Source organism: Spea bombifrons, chromosome 1 (assembly GCF_027358695.1).
Source record: "Spea bombifrons isolate aSpeBom1 chromosome 1, aSpeBom1.2.pri, whole genome shotgun sequence".
Taxonomy (NCBI): domain Eukaryota; kingdom Metazoa; phylum Chordata; class Amphibia; order Anura; family Pelobatidae; genus Spea; species Spea bombifrons.
The window spans coordinates 126314027-126333254 of NC_071087.1; the positions used below are offsets into that span (position 1 = coordinate 126314027).

At 39.0% G+C, this 19228-nt stretch overlaps 1 protein-coding gene and 1 non-coding gene across 2 annotated transcripts; one reads left to right on the plus strand and one right to left on the minus strand.

Moving 5' to 3' along the window:
* Positions 1 to 1604: 1604 nt before the first annotated feature.
* On the minus strand, positions 1605 to 11004 carry PPP1CC (protein phosphatase 1 catalytic subunit gamma). Its single transcript, XM_053473052.1, has 7 exons — positions 10897 to 11004; positions 7160 to 7291; positions 5248 to 5478; positions 4519 to 4623; positions 3644 to 3867; positions 2696 to 2830; positions 1605 to 2366 (listed from the first exon to the last, which is right to left on the minus strand). Exons 1-7 carry the CDS (start codon positions 10949 to 10951, stop codon positions 2277 to 2279), a joined length of 972 nt encoding a protein of 323 aa, XP_053329027.1. The 5' UTR covers positions 10952 to 11004; the 3' UTR covers positions 1605 to 2276.
* A 7776-nt stretch (positions 11005 to 18780) lies between these two features.
* TRNAQ-UUG (transfer RNA glutamine (anticodon UUG)) lies at positions 18781 to 18852 on the plus strand. Its single transcript has one exon. It is a non-coding gene; the product is annotated as a tRNA-Gln (tRNA).
* Positions 18853 to 19228: the final 376 nt, after the last annotated feature.

A 19228-nucleotide genomic window follows, 5' to 3' on the forward strand; every position in this document is an offset into this window, starting at 1 on the left:
TCGGATCATCAGTGGAACACAGCCACCTGGGCGTGCGTTCCACTCTACTGGGCATGCTCCTCCCCTCAGACTATAGAAAAAAAACCCGCTACAGATTCAACCTGTAAGAGCGGTTAGAGAAGTCTGCCATGCTCCCACCTGGGGAGTGAATGGACCGTGGGAACAGCCCCCCCAATCGGCAACAACCCGTGTGCCGACACCAGAATCTGCTGACTGAAGGACTCGTCTGTGCAAAACCCACACTCTTCCTCTGCGCAGGACAAGAAAGAACTGACTGGCAGCGTATAGCGAGTACAGATATAGGATAGGGCAGAGTTTAACCCTTTAACTATCTTTCAGAGTGCTTGTCCCGGGAGAAAGAGCAAGCCCACTGGTACGGCCACTGTACGCAGGGAAAAGTGTGCGAGTCCCACTTTCTAATTCCAATAACTAAATTTAGCATTCATTAAAATCCACTGGAATCTTTTTTTTACCATTACAACTAGCTCTACAAATGTCTTTTTTGTGTCTGTTTGACAGATGTTCATGCATACCGATATTCATAGATCAAAAAGTAGAGTCTCAGGTGTCCTAATACCCAATGTTGCCAACATAGTATGGTTTTGTTCTATTAGGTTGTGTGTCTCAAAAGAAAAGTAGGTCAAGGGGGGGGTCACCCTAAATTCTCATGTTACATTCCTCTATGGCCAATGCAGCTGAAAACCTCATCCATTTCAGTCCAGATTTGTAGTTGATCACTCATTTCCAGCTATTGTTTCTTTAATGAACACTACGTGCTCCGTTTTCATACAGCATTACTTTCAATCTCATTGTCACCGCAGACCTTTAGCCACTGCTTTATGGACCCTGCATATTTCACACCCCAGAAGCAGTTTCATCATTTTACATGTCCGTTCAATTTTACTCATTTTGTGTATCCATTTTTAGTGTAGCCAACTTGCTCCCATCAAACCAGATCATGGAAGTGTTAAGGGGGAGGGTGTCAGATAGTTTTACTCATTATGCATTGTACATAGCTACTGCAAAGCAAGTAACACATTAGGAAAGACATTAATGTAAGAACACTCAACAGGCTTAGAATTATGAATATTGTAAATGTGCCAAACTGAGCAGTCTAGTAGCCACTTCTAGAATATGGCAATTAAGGGTATGTGGGACTGAAAGAACTCAGCACACTATAGTTAACTGGCTTAGGAAACTTAAACCAAAATATCCCAATGCTACGCATTTCTTTACATAGAGTGAAAAAAGCTTTCCAAAAAAGCTTAAAACCTGAAAGTTCAATTTAAGACAAGATACTGTACATGTGGCTCAAAGAGTTCTTTATTAAAACAAAAAGGGCAAACATCAATACCTTTGGCATATACAAAGTCTTTAAAATTGAGCGGGCGTAGGGTAGGGCCTTTGAAGGCAGTAAGTGTTTGGATGGGAAAGTAAACCAACCAACCCTATTATATGTAATATTGGCAAGTGCATCGTTGTGTCTTTATAACCAGTCTCACTATACCTTGGAAAAACCATGCAAACACCAGACTCAGAGCCATCTCCAGCTAAGGAAGACATAAGGAACACAGATACAAGCTTTGGAAATCAGAAGACAATAGTTAAAATAATGGCTTTAATTTCATTTAAAAGTATACAGTACGGAAAATGTGCTTTAAATATACATACATCAAAACCAGTGATGCCGGCAAAAGGAGAGTGATAGTAAAAGCTAGGTCTAGAGTTATGATATTGGCTCAATTCATGGATTTTCAGGATATGGGTGAAGTCTGAAGGTGTTCAGAGTTCATACAATCTATCCTGAATATATTTCAGTGAACTGGTGACAGATTTGAGACAAATCCTTTGTTGGAAAGTGGAGGACTGTCTTTACGGGAGTCATTTCTGTATTTTGACAGCTATACAAGTGCGGACATGACTTTTGTTTTAAACAGGAAAAATGTTCACAGTGGTTTGTATAAACAGTATGGAAGTTATAGAAGTGACAATAGCGCACTCTATAGGTGTCAATGTAGCAAACAAGCATTTTACAATAGGTGTGGATTGTACAAAGTTACATGACAAGATGATTAAGTCTGGAGTGATCAGCAACACTGGAATGAAGGTATTTTAGACGCCAAGATGTAAAAGGGCTGACCTTAAAGTGATTGCAGTAACAAAAATATGCCACAGACATCTAGCTGGATGGAACTGACTGTTCATAACACATTACACAATTAAAAAAAAAGTGAGATTATATACTATAATACAAGTCCAAGGAGACCACTAAAGACTCATTTCTTTGCTTGCTTTGTGATCATGCCTCTTGGAGGTGTTACAGGTCTGCTTGCATTGGGCTTCTTTTTTTCTGCTGGTTTAAGTATCTATAATAAAAACAAAAATGTTATATTTTCTAAATTAAGATCTGGAACCTCAATATACATAAGCCATGTATTGTTCTACGTTTGGAACACAAGTAGTGAACCAGATTCGCAACAATAAAGTAACAAATTGTTATTAAGTACAGCCAATATCCATTTTTGGGAATCTGATCATTTATACACTGCCAACAAATATAAAGTAACAAAACAGAATATTTAACTGCAGTGTCGGTAACTGAGCACACCGAAGTCTGACAAATTAAGCCGGCAAGAAAATACAGACCTCCTTGCAGGGGCAGAACATTTTTAGAAGTTATACACTTTTGACTTACCTGGAAGGAACACATTAATGTTTCGTCTACGCTCATCATTGCACCGGCATTGTCAAACTCCCCGCAGTAATTTGGAGCAGAGAACAAAGTGACCAACTGCCTCTTAGCAAAAAATTCATAACCATCTTCAACCACCTATTATGGAGTAGGAAACAAAAAATACTTACTTCCAGCATGCCCTTTCACCACTTATACAGCTATTATGGTCTTATAGCAGGGGCGTCCAACCTTTGGCCCTCCAGCTGCTGCAGGACTACATCTCCCATAATGCTCTTTTCAGCTAAGGGGCTGGCTGAAGAGTATGGAGATTTAGTCCTGCAGCAGCTGGAGGGCTGGAGGTATTCTGTTTACAGTATCAGCTTTACAGACACCTTGCAAAGACTGTTGCATTTAACAACTCTTAACTGATCATTTGACAACTCACAAACCAGGAATTTACACTAATGCCATATATTAGTTAAGCAATATTTCTTATTTTGCATATAAAGTGTTGCTTTTATTTATCGGGCGCTTGTTTATAACATGTTTGGCAGGTCTCATTCTTTCCAACAGATGTTTTTTGGCAAATGTTTACAAAGTTTCTGGAACACGGACACGGTTATTCTTAGATTCTTAATTTTGTGTTTCTGCATTTTAGGAGCACTCCCTACAGGCTAAAAACACACTATAAGATGCTTGGTCTTGCAGTTCTCAACCAAAACATGTATCTGCAGATAACAAGCCAGGTAATGGCAACGCTTTCAGACTATTCAAGACCTGCAGTTCCCTTTAGTAACAGCAAAAAGTCTATTGCTAACATCGGCACTGGTGTTTACACTGCTGGAGGTTTCAGATAATGGAAAACATTCCCAGGTTGCAAGTATCTTCAACATATTGCTTACATGGCTTTATTACATAACATGCATTATATTTGCTTATTCCAGTTTTAGAAAACAATTGTTAAAATACCTGATGAGCGCGGCAAATCAAATCCAAGTCATGTTTATGTAGAAATTTAGCTACAACTTCAGCTCCAAAAGTGAAAGATACCCCTCTGTCATTTTCACCCCATCCCAATACATCTTTGTCTGGATCAGACCACAGCAAGTCACACAAGAGTCCCTGGTCAGGAACATCAGTTGGGCGCATAATTCGCCTGATCTGTTCCATTGACTGAAGATCTGGAGATAAACCTGTTAAATAAAATGTTACTGTCAAAATATGTGCGATTCTAATTTCAGACACTGATTGAGCAAGCAGTGGTCTTAAGGGTTAGTAGTTTGCATTGGTAGCCCCTTTCTGATGCTGCTGTTCTATTTGCACTTTTGTAGGTTCTTTGTATTGTTAAGCGGGAAGACTTATCCAAATCATTGGAACATTACTCTGCTGTACACGGTAATTTACTTCAGCACTGAACATTCTATAGCTCCAGGTTACCATTGCAGTTGTGATATTTAAGATCACTTCCCCAGCTCAGATAAGCCCCCCCCAACTTTGCATCAGATGGCCCCTCTGGGAAAATAAGATTGCTTTTTTTTTTTTAAATTTGTTTTATCACAAGGCACCATGCTGGTAAAAGCAAAGAACAAATATGCAACTGTCTAAAAGTTTTTTTTTTGTTTTTTTTTTAAAGCCAGTAAGTTCCAACATTAACACTGGATTTTAATGGGAGTAAAATAGTTCCCCTCAACTATAATGAAGATACAGCCTGTTGTGAAACTTGACTTTAAAGAGAGCTTTAGAGATACTTTTGACGGTTTATAGATGTAAAATCTACCAGCCCTAAGCAAGATCAGTGCATGGGGGTTGGAGGGGAAAAAACAAAATCCAAAAACACTACTTGCCTCCATGACAGCAGAAGATCTTCTCATCCACTATAGCAGCTATTGGCAAGCAATTGAAGCAGTCTGTGAATGTTTTCCATAACTTAATATTGTATCTTCTTTTACCTATGTGGACAGAATTAGGAGGATTAAAGACTTGATGCACTACTTGGCAAATCTTGCAGACTGCCATGTGCCAATGCATGCGCTCTAACAGAAAGGTTACTATGCAATAAGACAATCCATCGAGTGCACAGTACTGTTTTGGCAACTGAATCCTGCATATTGTGAAGTGAGGGAAGATTAGACAGCTTCTCCAAAAGCTACACAAGGAGAGTTTATATTTTACTCAGGGTCTAACAGCTGTGTCAATTGCACGGATTGCATCTGCAGTTTAAGTTAGGAAGGGATCAAATCACTGCCACGAGTACCTGGGAAGCCGATGTTAAGCAGATACATTTAAGAACATTGTGTTTGTTTTCATCATTGTGGCAAATAAAGGTTTGCGCGTAATAGCCAGCAGTGCCGTGTAGTGAAGAGTCTGCAATTATTGGGTCTGTCTAACCAAGCGCTGTCAGTTTGGGTAATTCAGCAGGTAAGTATCCAAAATACTTCATTTCAGACCCCTTTGCTTAACTTAATCTGTAAACATTACACGCTTTAAAGTATGAACACACAAATGGTATGAAGTATTTAAAATGTATACAAATGTGTTTATGCTAAATTTTAGAGAAAGTAAGGTGTACTTACATTCATCATAGAACCCATAGATTCTGTTAATGCTGGCACACTCATGATTTCCTCTGAGAAGGAAGAAGTTCTCGGGGTATTTAATTTTGTAAGCCAAGAGGAGACAGATTGTTTCTAAAGACTGCTTCCCTCTGTCCACATAGTCACCAAGAAACAGGTAGTTACTTTCAGGTGGAAAGCCACCATACTCAAAGAGCCTTAGTAGATCGTAGTACTGTCCATGAATATCACCTAGAGAATGATACAAGTATTAGTATGTAAAGCACAAAAACACTTAAGCAGCCACCATACAGAGACCAACTAAAAGGCACACATGCCAGGCTAGTTTCCCTGATGCTCTGTGCAGCTGTTCTTGGCTGAACATCAGGCATGCCAGAAGATACACAAGTGTTCTGAACTGCAGGGGTATGCAATACAAAATCCATTCCATTTAACACATGTTGAGGAAAGAGTTGAGATGCCAGTGTATCAGCACTTCACCGTGAGGTGCATGGTCCTGCAAAACTCACTTTTGTGATGTGCTTCCTAGAAAAGACAAGTTCAATTGTATTTGGCAATAAGCAGCATTTGTTGAATACTCCGAGTACCCCAGAAAAATAGGGCTAGGTTTGCATAATGCATAAATAGGCCAGATTTAAACCTCCTTGCCAGATGCTGCCAGTGTTAGTCCATTATGCCATAATTTGTTGAAAAGTCAACTTTCCCTTTAGCAAATAGGACCAATATCAAAATGTACAAATGTACATACAAAGTTAGTACAATACAGTTTAGTACTCCAAGAAACCCGTCATAAAAACCATGCCAATCTTCTAAAAGCTAGAAATTCCATTCAGTCTAGACTATACACACACAAGTTTCAGGCAGGTGTGAGAAAAAGCTGTAAAGCAAGAATGATAAACTATTGTCTTTGAAAACAATCAAAAAAATGCAAAGTGAGTGAACAGAAGAAAAACGTAAATCAAATCAATATCCGACGACCACCTTTGGCTTCAATTCATCTGGGTATGCCTGCACAAATTTTTTATTTTAGGAATTTGGCAGGAAGGATGATCTACAAATCATGGAGAACCATCAATTCTTCTGTGGATTTAGGCAGCCTCAGTTGTTTCTCTTCATGTAATCCCAGACAGATTGTGCTGAGATCAGGGCTCTGTGGGGGAGATACCTTCACTTGCAGGTCTCCTTGTTCTTTATGCTGATAGTTCTCAATGTGGGGGGAGGGGGGGTCATCATGCTGCAGAAAAAATTGGGGGCCAATCAGATGCCTCCCAGATGGTATTGCTTGATAAGTTTCTGCCTGTTCTCACAATTGAGACCAGTAATTCTAACCAAATCCACACCATTTGCAGCCCAAAACTTGCAAGGAACCCCAACTATTCTTCACTGCTGCCTGCAAATGCTCATTCCTGTACCGCTCTTCAGTGAACAAACAACGGATTAGTCAAACCTGAAATATTTGGCTGAAGCGGAAGGTAGCGCACCTGCCACCATTTTTCTGCAGGCCAGTTCCTGTATTTTCATGAATAGTTTAGTCCCTTGGCCTCCTTTCCATGTGAGATATATGGCTTTTTGGCTGCAAGTCTTCCATGAAGACTACTGACTGGAGACGTCTGGTCAGAAGTGGATTGGTGATCCAGAGCACTGCTGGATATCTTTCGCTAGGCATGCGCTGAATGCTCACTTGGTGTGTACCTACAAAGTCATAAAGTCAAGTGTACCTAGAATTGATGCTGCATTGAAGGCAAAGGGTGGTCACAAATATTAGATTTTTCTGTTCATTTTGTTAAATAAGCTATTTTTTTTTTTAAAAGCATTCTTACATAATTTCCACACTTGCCTAAAGCTCTTGATGAAAAAAATGTATGTAGTACAGGAGATTTATAACCCTTGCTGACCGTTACAGAACACTTACCACATATTTTAAGGGGAGCTTCAAGTTCAAGTAAAATTGGCTGACTGAGGAAGATTTCTCGAGACTTTAGACATAGGCCTCTAATTTCATTCTCCTGAAGTTGAACATTTTTCCCAGGTTTTGAACCCCTTACTGAAAAAAAAATTATATATATTTTTAGTGTATATACATTTTATTCTGCAATCACATTTTTGCATCCACAAGAAAGTTACTGCTATCATCCTATTTAGCAATTGGCTTTCCCACCTGGATTAACATAACCCCTATAAGCAAAAGCCAACATTGTGTAGAATACTAAGAATATTGCAAAATATATATATTTTAGGCTTTAAAACATTAGCACTCTGTTTCTTGGATGTTTCTATCATTACAAATGAAAACCCTGTTTTTCCCCACAACAAAGGATGAGGTCTAAGGTACCAAAACCCCCTGGGGCTGAAGAGGTTAAGAAGCTGCTTGGCTTGTTTATTTGGAGGAAAAGCAACAGCGAAGCAAGTAAGTCCCCCCTACAAGCTTCCATCTTGATTCTGAGCCAAGAAACACATTTTAGGAATAAAAGCAATTGCTTCAGAAGCTAAACTTTAGCGTTACTCATAATCTAACTCATATGCACCTGGGTTCAGAGATTATATATAAATATGCATAATGTTGGTAGCCATGGTTTCCTGACCACATATCAACCACAGGAGACCCAACTGGAAGGCCCTAAACAGAGTACTAGTTGCCCAAAGGCTGGTATGTCCTAGTATGTCCTTAAAATGCCTCAACAGATTTCCTTCTATTTTAGAACATGTGTGATAGTAGACAGTCAACTGGCTCAACTATAAAGCACTATAAAATAACCACATGCCTAGCCAGCAATATAGGAATATGGGGGAATGCAGCAGACAAAGAAATTCAGCCAATACAGTGGAATAGGAGAGTATTGTTCCAGAAGTACCCCAAGTCTGTGTCCATGTAGACCACTCCACTATGAGCCTTAAGAAAATTACATGACAAGTCCAGACTGGACCAAACAAATTTGAGGATCACTCACTGCAAATCCAGAAGAATGCATTTGACTGTCTGACTATGCTAAATGTAGTTAAACCCCGTCACTAAGATCCTTCATTATTTTAAGAACGGCAAAACGTTACAACATCACGTGCCACAGGGGTCTGCGTACCCAGCTACAGAGTAGTTGTACTCCATAGGAGAAAGCTTTCCGGGCCTCTGCCACCTGGTCCAATACACCCAGACCCAGGATTGGGCTTTTTAATTTGGAAAGCACTGTAACAAATCAAGCCAGAAGAGGGGCGGTAGGCCAAACAGTGGCTTGGTAATTAACATATCGTGGATGCTAAGGTGAACATCGCACTGTCCAGTTTACCCATTTACCAATGCTCATTTTTTGTCCAAAACATAATTTATGGATTTGAGGCTCAATACAATGTTACTGATACCAAATTTAGAAACAAAAGTGTATAATTTAAATAATCAATTTTCTTTGTAATAATTTTAGGATTTATTCCATTTTGTAAGAGGGAAAAAGCCCAATCAAGGATACAATGGAATAGCATGGCTTCTTCACTCATGTTCAAGAACATGTCAGCCAGGTGACTCTAAAATCTGTTAGTGCCCAAATTTACATCAACGCAGAACACTTGGTCCAAACCCTTCCCTTTCCACACAGGTAGCTGGCTGCTTTCGCACATGCATGTTTAGCAATTAACCTGCGGAACCCACTTAGAAGAGGAATGAACCGGCTGCACGCGCCTGTACAGAAGCAGTACTGGCAACGATGCTCGGCAGCCTGGTCTAAAGCAAGAAAGCTGCCGAGCGAAGTCTCAAAGCACAACAGATTGCAGGAGAAGGGACAGCGACCCAAACTGCTTCACTTACCCATCAGAAAAAAAAGTGCATGAATTATGGAAGAAGCCATTATGTAAAAGCTAAATACGAATATCAGACATTCTGACTTAGAAGCTAGACTGGGAAATTGAGTATTAAAAAGGAACAACTATAACCGACAACCCCACTAAGGAAAAAAAAAAAAATTGAAATAGAGTATTTTAATATGCATTAAGGCAAAAACCAGATGACAATACCTAAGGTAGAAGCTGCAGTGGAGGGAACACTCCCATAGTGTGCCCCTTGGTTTCTTTCTGCTTAGCCACTGGTAGAATTGACGAGCCAGTGCTAGAGCCGATGGGTTATAACTATCACATGCATGGAGCCGAACACTGTATCTCCTGCACGGAAAATGGCAGCAGGGATCGTGCAGGAAGCAGAGAGGCACCATGCAGTCAGATGCAGTAATAGGCTGGAGCTTCCCTTTAAATCGCCGTTTGGTCAGTTAATGGATATTTGACAGTACTCATCGTAACGCATTTATTGAGCTGTAAACCTAAATAAAGATACAGCCCCGCTGATTGCAGTACAACCTCCTTGAATGTAACAATTAGATCACAGCTGTTGAAGTTTCATGTTGCCCAAGAATGAATCATGGAGGAGACCATCAATGCCAAACAAAAACGCATCTGAGATCCACGTTTCCATGTATACCCTTCACACGCACAAGCCTTTAAACCTCGCAATCCCATACGCCAGAGAACAGCGCAGCGATTGAGAAATAGCACCGTGATGCCCACTCGCTGCACGTGCGTATTAAACAGACTTTACCATACTGCCAACACCTGTTTACAGAATCACTTGTTAAATCAGTTTCTTAAAGGAGACAGGATTAACAGATGTATATTCCGTTATTCTGTGTTTTACTGCGCCATTGCACAGATCTCGCAGAAAGGTCCCATCTATATACGAGCATCACCTTAACCATTTTACAGGATGACAACCCAAGCGACCAAGAAAGCAAAATCACCCGGCTTAACACACAATTACAGGAACAGCTTCAATTAAATGCTAATCGACCAACACATTACATAACAGGCCACAATTACTGCCATGAAGGAACACGGACTGCAGGTGAAAGGGACTTTAAACGGGGACAAGCGATAACAGCGACACATTACATGTCAGCTCAAGAGATTCGTTACTTTGCCCCCAAGAAAAGTAAAGATTAACCGATACAGTGCAACAAAAATTATCCAGACTCCGGTATCCACATCGCCATCATATGCCACAGCACTGTATAAAGGGCATTAAAATACATACAGAAAAAAAAAGCTCAGACACACACTAGAGATAAACGAACAGGATTGTCCACTAGATTTTTAAGATCATGTGACAAGAGCCCCCCGCACCTGTTTGTCACCTTGTTGTTATGTTATATATACACCCACCAATTGTTATGCCCCGTCTGCCCTTCGTACAGCGCTGCGGAGTCTGATGGCGCTATATAGAACAACCTGTCATTGCTCTCGGTAGTAAATAGAAGACCGGGAGAATGGTAGTCACCCTCCCATTCACACGCATTGGAGAGGGGCTCCACGTATGCCTTCCGCTGCAACCCGGCTACAGGGCATTGTAACGGAGGAATCATAACGAGTCTAGAGATAAAGCCTCCAGGTAGCGGGAAGACGCGATATGATTTACAGAGGTTTCGTTTGCGGTATAGCCGATAGCATCTGCGCTACATACTGCACAGAACCACAAGACAAAGCCGCAAAGCAAGTACGGCCGCCTAGATGTGAAATAAACACGCCACCGCGCCAACATACACGCTACTAGCGGCAAAGGACAAGCAAGGATCCAGCTTCAAAGCACCAACACGAACAGGCCCTCCCGGATAACCTCACCTTCTAACAGCCGCTGGATGATGCTGTCGATGTTTAACTTGTCGACGTCCGCCATGGTCCCTAAGGTGAATAGGCGCTAAGAACGAGTCCACACAGAAGGCTGCCGAAGAAAAGGGAATGAAAGAACGGAGGACGCCGCGGTTCTCACGAAACCCTTAATCCGCTTCCGTTACTGGAGCCTACTACCGAACAAAATGGCGACGCCTCCTCCACACAGCCGGCCGGCGCAAGAATCTTTCCTTCCGAATAGGAACTATTTAATGCCCACACGCTGCGACGTACTGACGAAAAACCGACCTACGTTCGATATTGTTCCGCTCAGCGGAGCCTTCTTGGAAGCACTATTTTTTCTTCCACGTTAATTTATATTACGTATAAATGTATTAGTTATGTATATATTCAAATTTCCTTACAAATTCCAGAGCAAATCCATATAGAAACTGAACACATATTGTGAAGTGTGATTTAAATGTGGGATGTAAAAAAATAGCTTTCTTGTTATTATTTTAATACAAATAGGGATCTCATACAGAGAGCTCAGTCTTCTACTCCTTTTGTTATTATTATTTTATGTCATTTTTCCCCATTGCATCTGTGTCTGGGTTGCATTGGAATTCAACTGTCAACCAAGAGGGAAGTTGTAACAGGCTTCATGGCCGCTTATGTGCATTAGGCTGCGGAGCTAATGAGCATACTTGGGAACTTTATGGCTCTAGCTACCCGGAGACCCCCTTGTATCTCACAAGCAGGTAGGAGGTCCCGCTGACGTCGCCATTGTTGGAGTGGAAGTGGGTGGTGAGTGGGCATAACTGCTCCAGCAACCCGGAGTTTTCCCGGAGAAGCGGTGTTGCACCCGGAGACCCCGGGTTTCCCAGGTGTGATTATAATTGTTCACAGCCTTGTATTCCCTTTGTTTTATTCTCTTGAAAACAAGAGGGTAGAGAAACAAACTAAAAAGTAACGCAATATGACTATAGAAGTCTACCGACTCACTAGGGTTGTCACCTTTGGGTTAAAAAATTATAAAATAGAGACATTTCTAACAGCAGTTGGTGACATCAGAAGTTTAAAAACATAACTCCAGCTAAAACTAGGGACTCAACAGCTAAAATTTTCTATATTAAACACTCATATGAAACAGATATCATTTCCCACAACAAATATTTTCCATTATCACCAATATAAAAAAAGGATATAAATGGATCTAGAATAGAATAAACTGCACTCTATGAAATACCATAAATGTTAAAAAAAGGCGTATTGCTGACAAGTGAGCAAATTCTGAAAGTGCTGACACAGCATATAGAGTCTATTATTTTGTTATATATATGTGTGTATTTATATATATATACTGTAAGGTTATGCGGTATATGTAAATATATATATATATATATAACAAAATAATAGACTATATGCTACTACTATACTATATATATATATATATATATATATATATATATATATATAATATTTCCACATTTTTTTTTTGAACCTGATATACTTGGTATATAATTTACATATTATAAAAGGACAGCAGACATTTCCAAGGTTAAGCCATAAACAGGCTATTAACATTAGGAAATCATTGAAAATGCTTAGATTGAGGTTGCAGGATATGACACAAAAGAGATATGGCAGCTATTGTGACACGGAAGCTAGGAAGTTGATAAAGAGGAAATGATAGCATTCTCTTTAATTTTCACATCTGAGGTAACACCAATCTTCAACCTGACGCCGAAAACCACCTATGGCGTCTATCCCATGTTATTGTTATTTTGAGAAATTAGTACAACCTGGTAGTTAAGTTGAAGAAGACCTCCAGTTTGTATTGTCGTCAATCTAGAGTCCATTGTTGGTGTAATGAAAAACACGGTCGTTTATTATAATTTCAACATGGTTCAAAAAGAGGCTAGATTTTTTTTTTTGCAATCTATGCATGATAAAGCCTGATTTTATGTGAATTCCATCCTTTATACTCCTTTACCTCTGACTGAATGAGGACGTCAGTGAGTGTTATCTACCATTACTATCAACAAATTCTAGTTTCGTTAAGACTTATCCAACTTGTTTCTATTCAACTTTCTAGAGTCAGCTAGTTTGCGCAGGAAGTTCTGTTTACTAGTTTTGACTGATAACAAGTAGATGATGTTAAGAAATAGGACAGAATATTTTAAAGAACTGAAACAGATTTATATATTAGCGATACTTTCCAAAACATAACCTCTTTTATTATCTAGGGGATTTTACGCACTAGTTTACATTTAGAATGTTAACAATGACATCATATACCAGTGACCATTCATTCACTCAACATGCTGTTCATGCAATCGGGGATCCATATAATTTGTTATGCCATTTTCCTTTTTTTGGTTTTCTTATGGTTCTTCTCCCTTGTTTAATCGCTACAAGCCGATGCCACTCAAATCCCCGCAGATCACTGGAACTTTTAATTGCCCACTGGAGTAATTCTTCCCCCCAAAGTTACTGTAGTTTACAATCTTTTTCCTAGCAGTAACATGCCCATTATTTGGACGATTGCACAACCGATTTTGGATTACGTATATGTTATGTGGTAATATGTTCTGCTTCTTAATGAATGACAATATATACCGGTAGTTTGTTTAACAACATCTTTGAGTAATTGCGCTTTTACGTACTAGACTATTATCTCACATGAACCTCAACTGGAATAATAATTAGGGTTATGGGAGTAGTACCCAGAAGTGCAAAATAGGAACAATAATTGTGTGAACAAATGTGTATTTTCTTCCTAGATTTTGATTCTTTAGTATAATAACAGAATGTATTCCCATCTTATATGTGCCCGCCTTGCTAATGTCACCTACATCTACATGAGCTTTATGTGCCATCCCCATATATGCAACTACATACATTTGGAATTTTACTAAAGGGAGTTAAAACACTTAAGAAAATTGTTTAATTTTCATTACTTTAATCATTACTTTAATGTTTTTTAATGTAGTTTTTATATTTTTCTTCTGATTTATTTTACGTTCTTGCATTGAGATGCTTGATAACAGCTTGTAAAAAATCTATGTTCAATGGATAAAAGACTTATTATGGCTCTTTAAACAATCCACCAATCCTACTAAATCCAATTTTGCATCTACTGGATATCATGGCTTACATTAAAGCCAGTAATCTCTTTTTCTTGTTTCCCGATGCAGTGCCATAGATCAAGATGAAACTTAAGAATTGATTAAAATCTTAAATGATCCGGAGCTCCCAGATCAGATGTGTTCACATCAGTATATTGCAAAAAAAAAAACATTCTTCCCTTTGTTCAGCTGAGTGGTAGAGGCAGTGTGAGTCCCGGTGCAGATGTGCAATGAAGTTTAAGTGATCACTAAACCCATCACAAATGGACAGGTGGAGTTACACTGGACCTTCCAACCCTGCTTATCATGCTTTCCTCCAGTTTGATATACACATCACCTGGTTATCTGCATTTAACTCATCCATGCCCCAGCCTCTTATGTCCACCTGGTAGAGAGGTACGGTTGTGATCCTGTCCACCCATCAGAAATGCCTCCCATCAGCATAAAGCTATCCTGAATCTAAGACAAGACTAAAGACTAATTAAGGTCTGAGTCAGGAAAAATTGGCAAACTAGACAGGCCAATGGTTATTATCATGCCTGGGAACTTGTGGGCTCCCACTACCTTGAGCCTACCCTTGCGGGACGTGGGCAGGACTGCCTGCTGATGTCAGCAAGCTTTCATGCTGATGTCACAGGAAACACCCTCATTTGAAGGGGAAATGGGTGGGGAATGGGGCATGTCAAGACCCCACTCCCCCAACCCAAGAAGCAGCACTTCTCCCGGAATCTCTGAGGGCAAAACCTGGAGAGCTCCCAGGTATGAGTATTGTGTGCCTTGAAATTCTGTGTTTCTATGAAACTGCAATACCATCTCCCCTTGCCATAACCAGGTGTTTTTGCATAAAGTTTGATTAGGATTTCTTGCTTGTTACTCACTTTTTAACCATCCTCCATATGCAAACTGCCTTTCCCTCCCTTCAGCCCCAATGCAATCTACATCTCACCTTTCCTTCTGTCATCATCCCACCTCAACTTCCATACAGTTCTCTCTCTTTTAAACCATTCTGTACTACTAACCAAACCTGTGTGAAGGCAGCAAATTTCCCAATTCTAATCCCACCTTCTAACACTTCTCCTCTTTCTATGCTCAAGGACATGAACGCAACAACTTGTTTAATTCCTATCTGCTTCATAGGAAACAAAGAACTGCAATATTGACAACCACTTGTTTATTGTATTCCCCCTTGTTGTGTGCCCTCCGAAAAAAATGCTCTAATTTCTCCCATTTTGAGGAAACTTTCATCAGGTCCTGCATCCCTGCCCAACTTTTACCCCATAAACTACTGGAAAACTTGACTTACAAATGTCTAACTCAATACGCCTTTATAATGTTCTTATGTCCTGTCTACCCATTGTCTACCCATTGATGGCGCTATATAAAACAATAAATAATACTATTACTACTAATAATAATAAATAATAATGTCTTTCATCCAACTTTCTGCTTTGGCTTTTCCAATCAGTTTTTTGTCTATAACACTCTACAGGGACAGCCCTTACCGGAACGATAACTAAAAAAGTGACCACTAAAACCAAAGGTCACTTCTCCATGACTTCTCCATGAGATCTGAGATGTTCAGTTTTGTTATGGCACAAATAAGTGCAAGTTGGTGGTTAAGAATAATAATCCAAAAATGTAATAACAGAAATCGCACATGACTGGGGTATGGCTACAAAAGTAATTAGCAGCAGATGTCACTACTCACATCAAAGAACCCTCCCCCAATGGTTATGAGGTTGCACATCAAATGCTAGAAGTGACTTCTGGTATACCCTATCTATGGCAAGGTCTTGGTATGTTTTTGAGCTATTCCCTTCTACATAGCCTTAATCTTCATGTATACCAACATAAAATCCTTTCCTGATTAGAGTATAAAACATGAACTAAATAGACTAGGTTATAATATTTTTGAGATTCATTGTTGGTCTAGACCAAAGGTTATAGGTTAAAATTGTTTAGACTGACATTGCGTATACACCCCAAGCGTCCATATTCAGATGGGACAGTCCCTCAGTCCTTCCTCCTTATTTCCTCCTGCTTTCTAGGTGCTGACAATGTTTGCATCTAACTAAAAAAAAATGTGTCCGTCTGTGGCTGTTTGAAGTGTTTGAACTTATGGCAAATGCCTATTATGTGGATTATATAAGGATGGTCATAATTATATTAAGATATCCCATTTACATTGACTGTACTAAGGATAGTGTTTTTTATAGTACATGGTACTATGAAGATTATTGGAAGGCATATTTACAATGACATTTTCTAACATTATTTTACTTTGTTTTCATTTATTTGAAAATTGTTATGTTTAAACTGTGCAACTAATGGGATGTATCATGTTTGACAAAGTCTATGTTAGCTTTACTAGGTGTGAATTTCAATTCTTATTCCTATAATCCTGTTCACAAATTCAAGTGTTCCATCCATTTGGCCACAGGTCTCTTGACTTTTAGGTCTTCCTGAGCAAAAATACTGTGGCATTAAAATGTGTCTCTACCTGTTTAAAAATGTAGAAAAACATATTCTAGAAAGTTTTACTCATACTATTCTAGAATTACTAAGTGTTGGGGGATGGATTTCGGGGACAATTTGTATGGTTCCTGAAATCACCTTGGAACGGGCTAAAATTTCTATGAACTAAGTCATCCAAAAAAAACAATTTGTATGTTGTCAGCAATTTGACAAACTTATAGGTTTGATTTAGTCAGCTGGTCAAACCTTAGTTGGTGTTTATGGTGGGGAAAGACTTCTGATTTAACTACTTGTCTAAGACTAACCCCTTAATGACAAAGCCCGTACATGTACGGGCTAAAAATGCATTGTTTAATGGGTTTAGGGACCGCCCATTGTCCTTAAGGGGCTAAGTTAGCAGTTCAGACTGCAAACACTTAAATAAGGCTAGCTGGAGATCAACGGGAAACTACCGACCCGAGTGATTCATTGGGGTGTAGTCAGAATTACTCGACATGTCTTAAGTGATTCAACATACCTTGGACAGGTGAGTAAAACACCCACCATATGTGCACAGGGGTTCAGAGACCATTTAACACAAACCATTTCTTTACAGAGTAAAGTCAGTACATATCTATAAACATTATTTTAAAACAATTTACTGTGTGTTAATTTCTTTTTTTTTTTTTTAGAGAGAGAGTCTAAATTGATTTCTGGGATTAATGCCAGAAAAGCTCATGCTCAATTGAACTAACCACATCAAAATGATGTAATTGAACATCTTTCTACAAATGTTACTAATAATATGTAACTAATGAGTCGTAGACATTATGGCTCCGTTGTTTCAATGTCAACGGGTTTATCACATATTTAACTTGATGTTGCCCCCCTGACATAAATGCTATCTGGGTGGTAGTTTAATGCTCGTGATGACACCTGATAGAGGCAAACTAAATACAGAATTGGTGACATGCTTGCCTGTTCTACTTTTTAAGAAGACAATAATGAGGTCTTTCCTGCTGTTCAGATACCTGCTTTTGAAATATACCACCTAACATTAGCCGATTTAAACTGATTTTGTAAGAGGAATAAACAGGGTTTGGTCACCCAGTGTCATACATCAGAATGAAAAAGGTTTTTATATGTGTGTGCTTCTCTAAGGTATAATTATGATAATTGAGAGAAACCTATTTCAGGGAGATTGCGTCATCATTTAATTTGTGCTTTGTCACTTTTATTCCAGCTCTTTAAGCCTCTTTGAGGATAAAGGCATTCTGAATCAGGCAGAGGAGTAGATACGTTTATTTCCTAATCTCATAGCTGATACCTAACCTCAAGGGAGGAAATAGAAACTGACATGGAACCTAGTGGAAAAATTGCATAAATCCCTATGCAACTCATCATGCTTTGTGTCTCTTTTACACGCTATATATAGATATATCTATATATATACATATATATAGATATATTTATTTATTTTTAATTATTGCCTCATACAGATGATTGTTTTTTTTAAACTTTATTAAAGAGAGTTCATTTTTACACCCCAGTTTTTTTTGATGCTCTAGTATGTGACGTGGATATTGTGCGTTCTTCAGGACTTTATTAGTATTGTGTGCCATTTTGTTGGTTAGCCACCTTTTCTGCACGGCAGAGACTGTGTGTTTAAACAATGTGTAAGTAGAACACTGTTGGGTTTTTCTTAAATAAAATAATTTCGCTCCATAAACCAGAGGTGGATTTACCTTGGGTGCGGCCCTAGGCCTGATCCAGAGCAATGCCCCCAGCCGACTCCCTCAATGGCCTCCATCCATCCACCAACCTCATGTATTAAAATAAAATTGCTCCACTCGTTACTAATGTAATGCCATGAGCATACAAAATATTGGACATTTTCATTAACCAATTTTTATTACTACCTGTTTTCAATTTACCAGAGGGCAACACATGGTAAAAAGGATAAGGGCAAATAAAGGGGCCATCCATAATTTCTAAAATGATAAATATTGAAACGCGATAATTATCTGATGTGTGGATTACATGCTATTTCATGTGATATTTCATGTGATATTTTTACATCTGTCCTATTACATAAATAATACTTAAATCTTTGAATCTCAGCAAATAGTGTAAGTCATTGTAAACAGCATTTTTCTTAAAATACTTTTTACCTTCCACTTCAGGAGATTAGCAATAAGTACTTTGTTAATACTTTTTAACAGAGACATTTAAGATGGGAGTCACCTCATGTGCAAAGCCATAAATTGGAGATTGACTCGTGAATGGCTGTATTCCAAATACCTTCATGTAGGGTTCCATGGTGTAATGGTTAGCACTCTGGACTTTGAATCCAGCGATCCGAGTTCAAATCTCGGTGGAACCTGTTTTTTTCCCTACAAAATTTTAATAATTTCATGTTCCTGTAGCATATATTGTCTTAAACTGAAATTTCCAATGATTTAAGATGGGGAGCTAATTTGCCAGTTTTGGAAAGCTGTTGGGAGACGCACATTTCTAGTAATGTCTTTATGATTGAACTACTGTATGAGAGCAAGTTGAAAATCTTTCAAGGTGGAAAGGCTTCCAAGCCTTATGTTACCTCCATCTGCCTTACAGAATGGAACAGCAAATAATTGCATTGAAAATCTGATCCTAATACTGGATGTGCTACATCGGATTAATCGGAATATTGGTTATATTTGCTAACTAGCTTGTGATAAATGAAGTGTAAAGCTTTATCTAAACTTCTTACATACTCG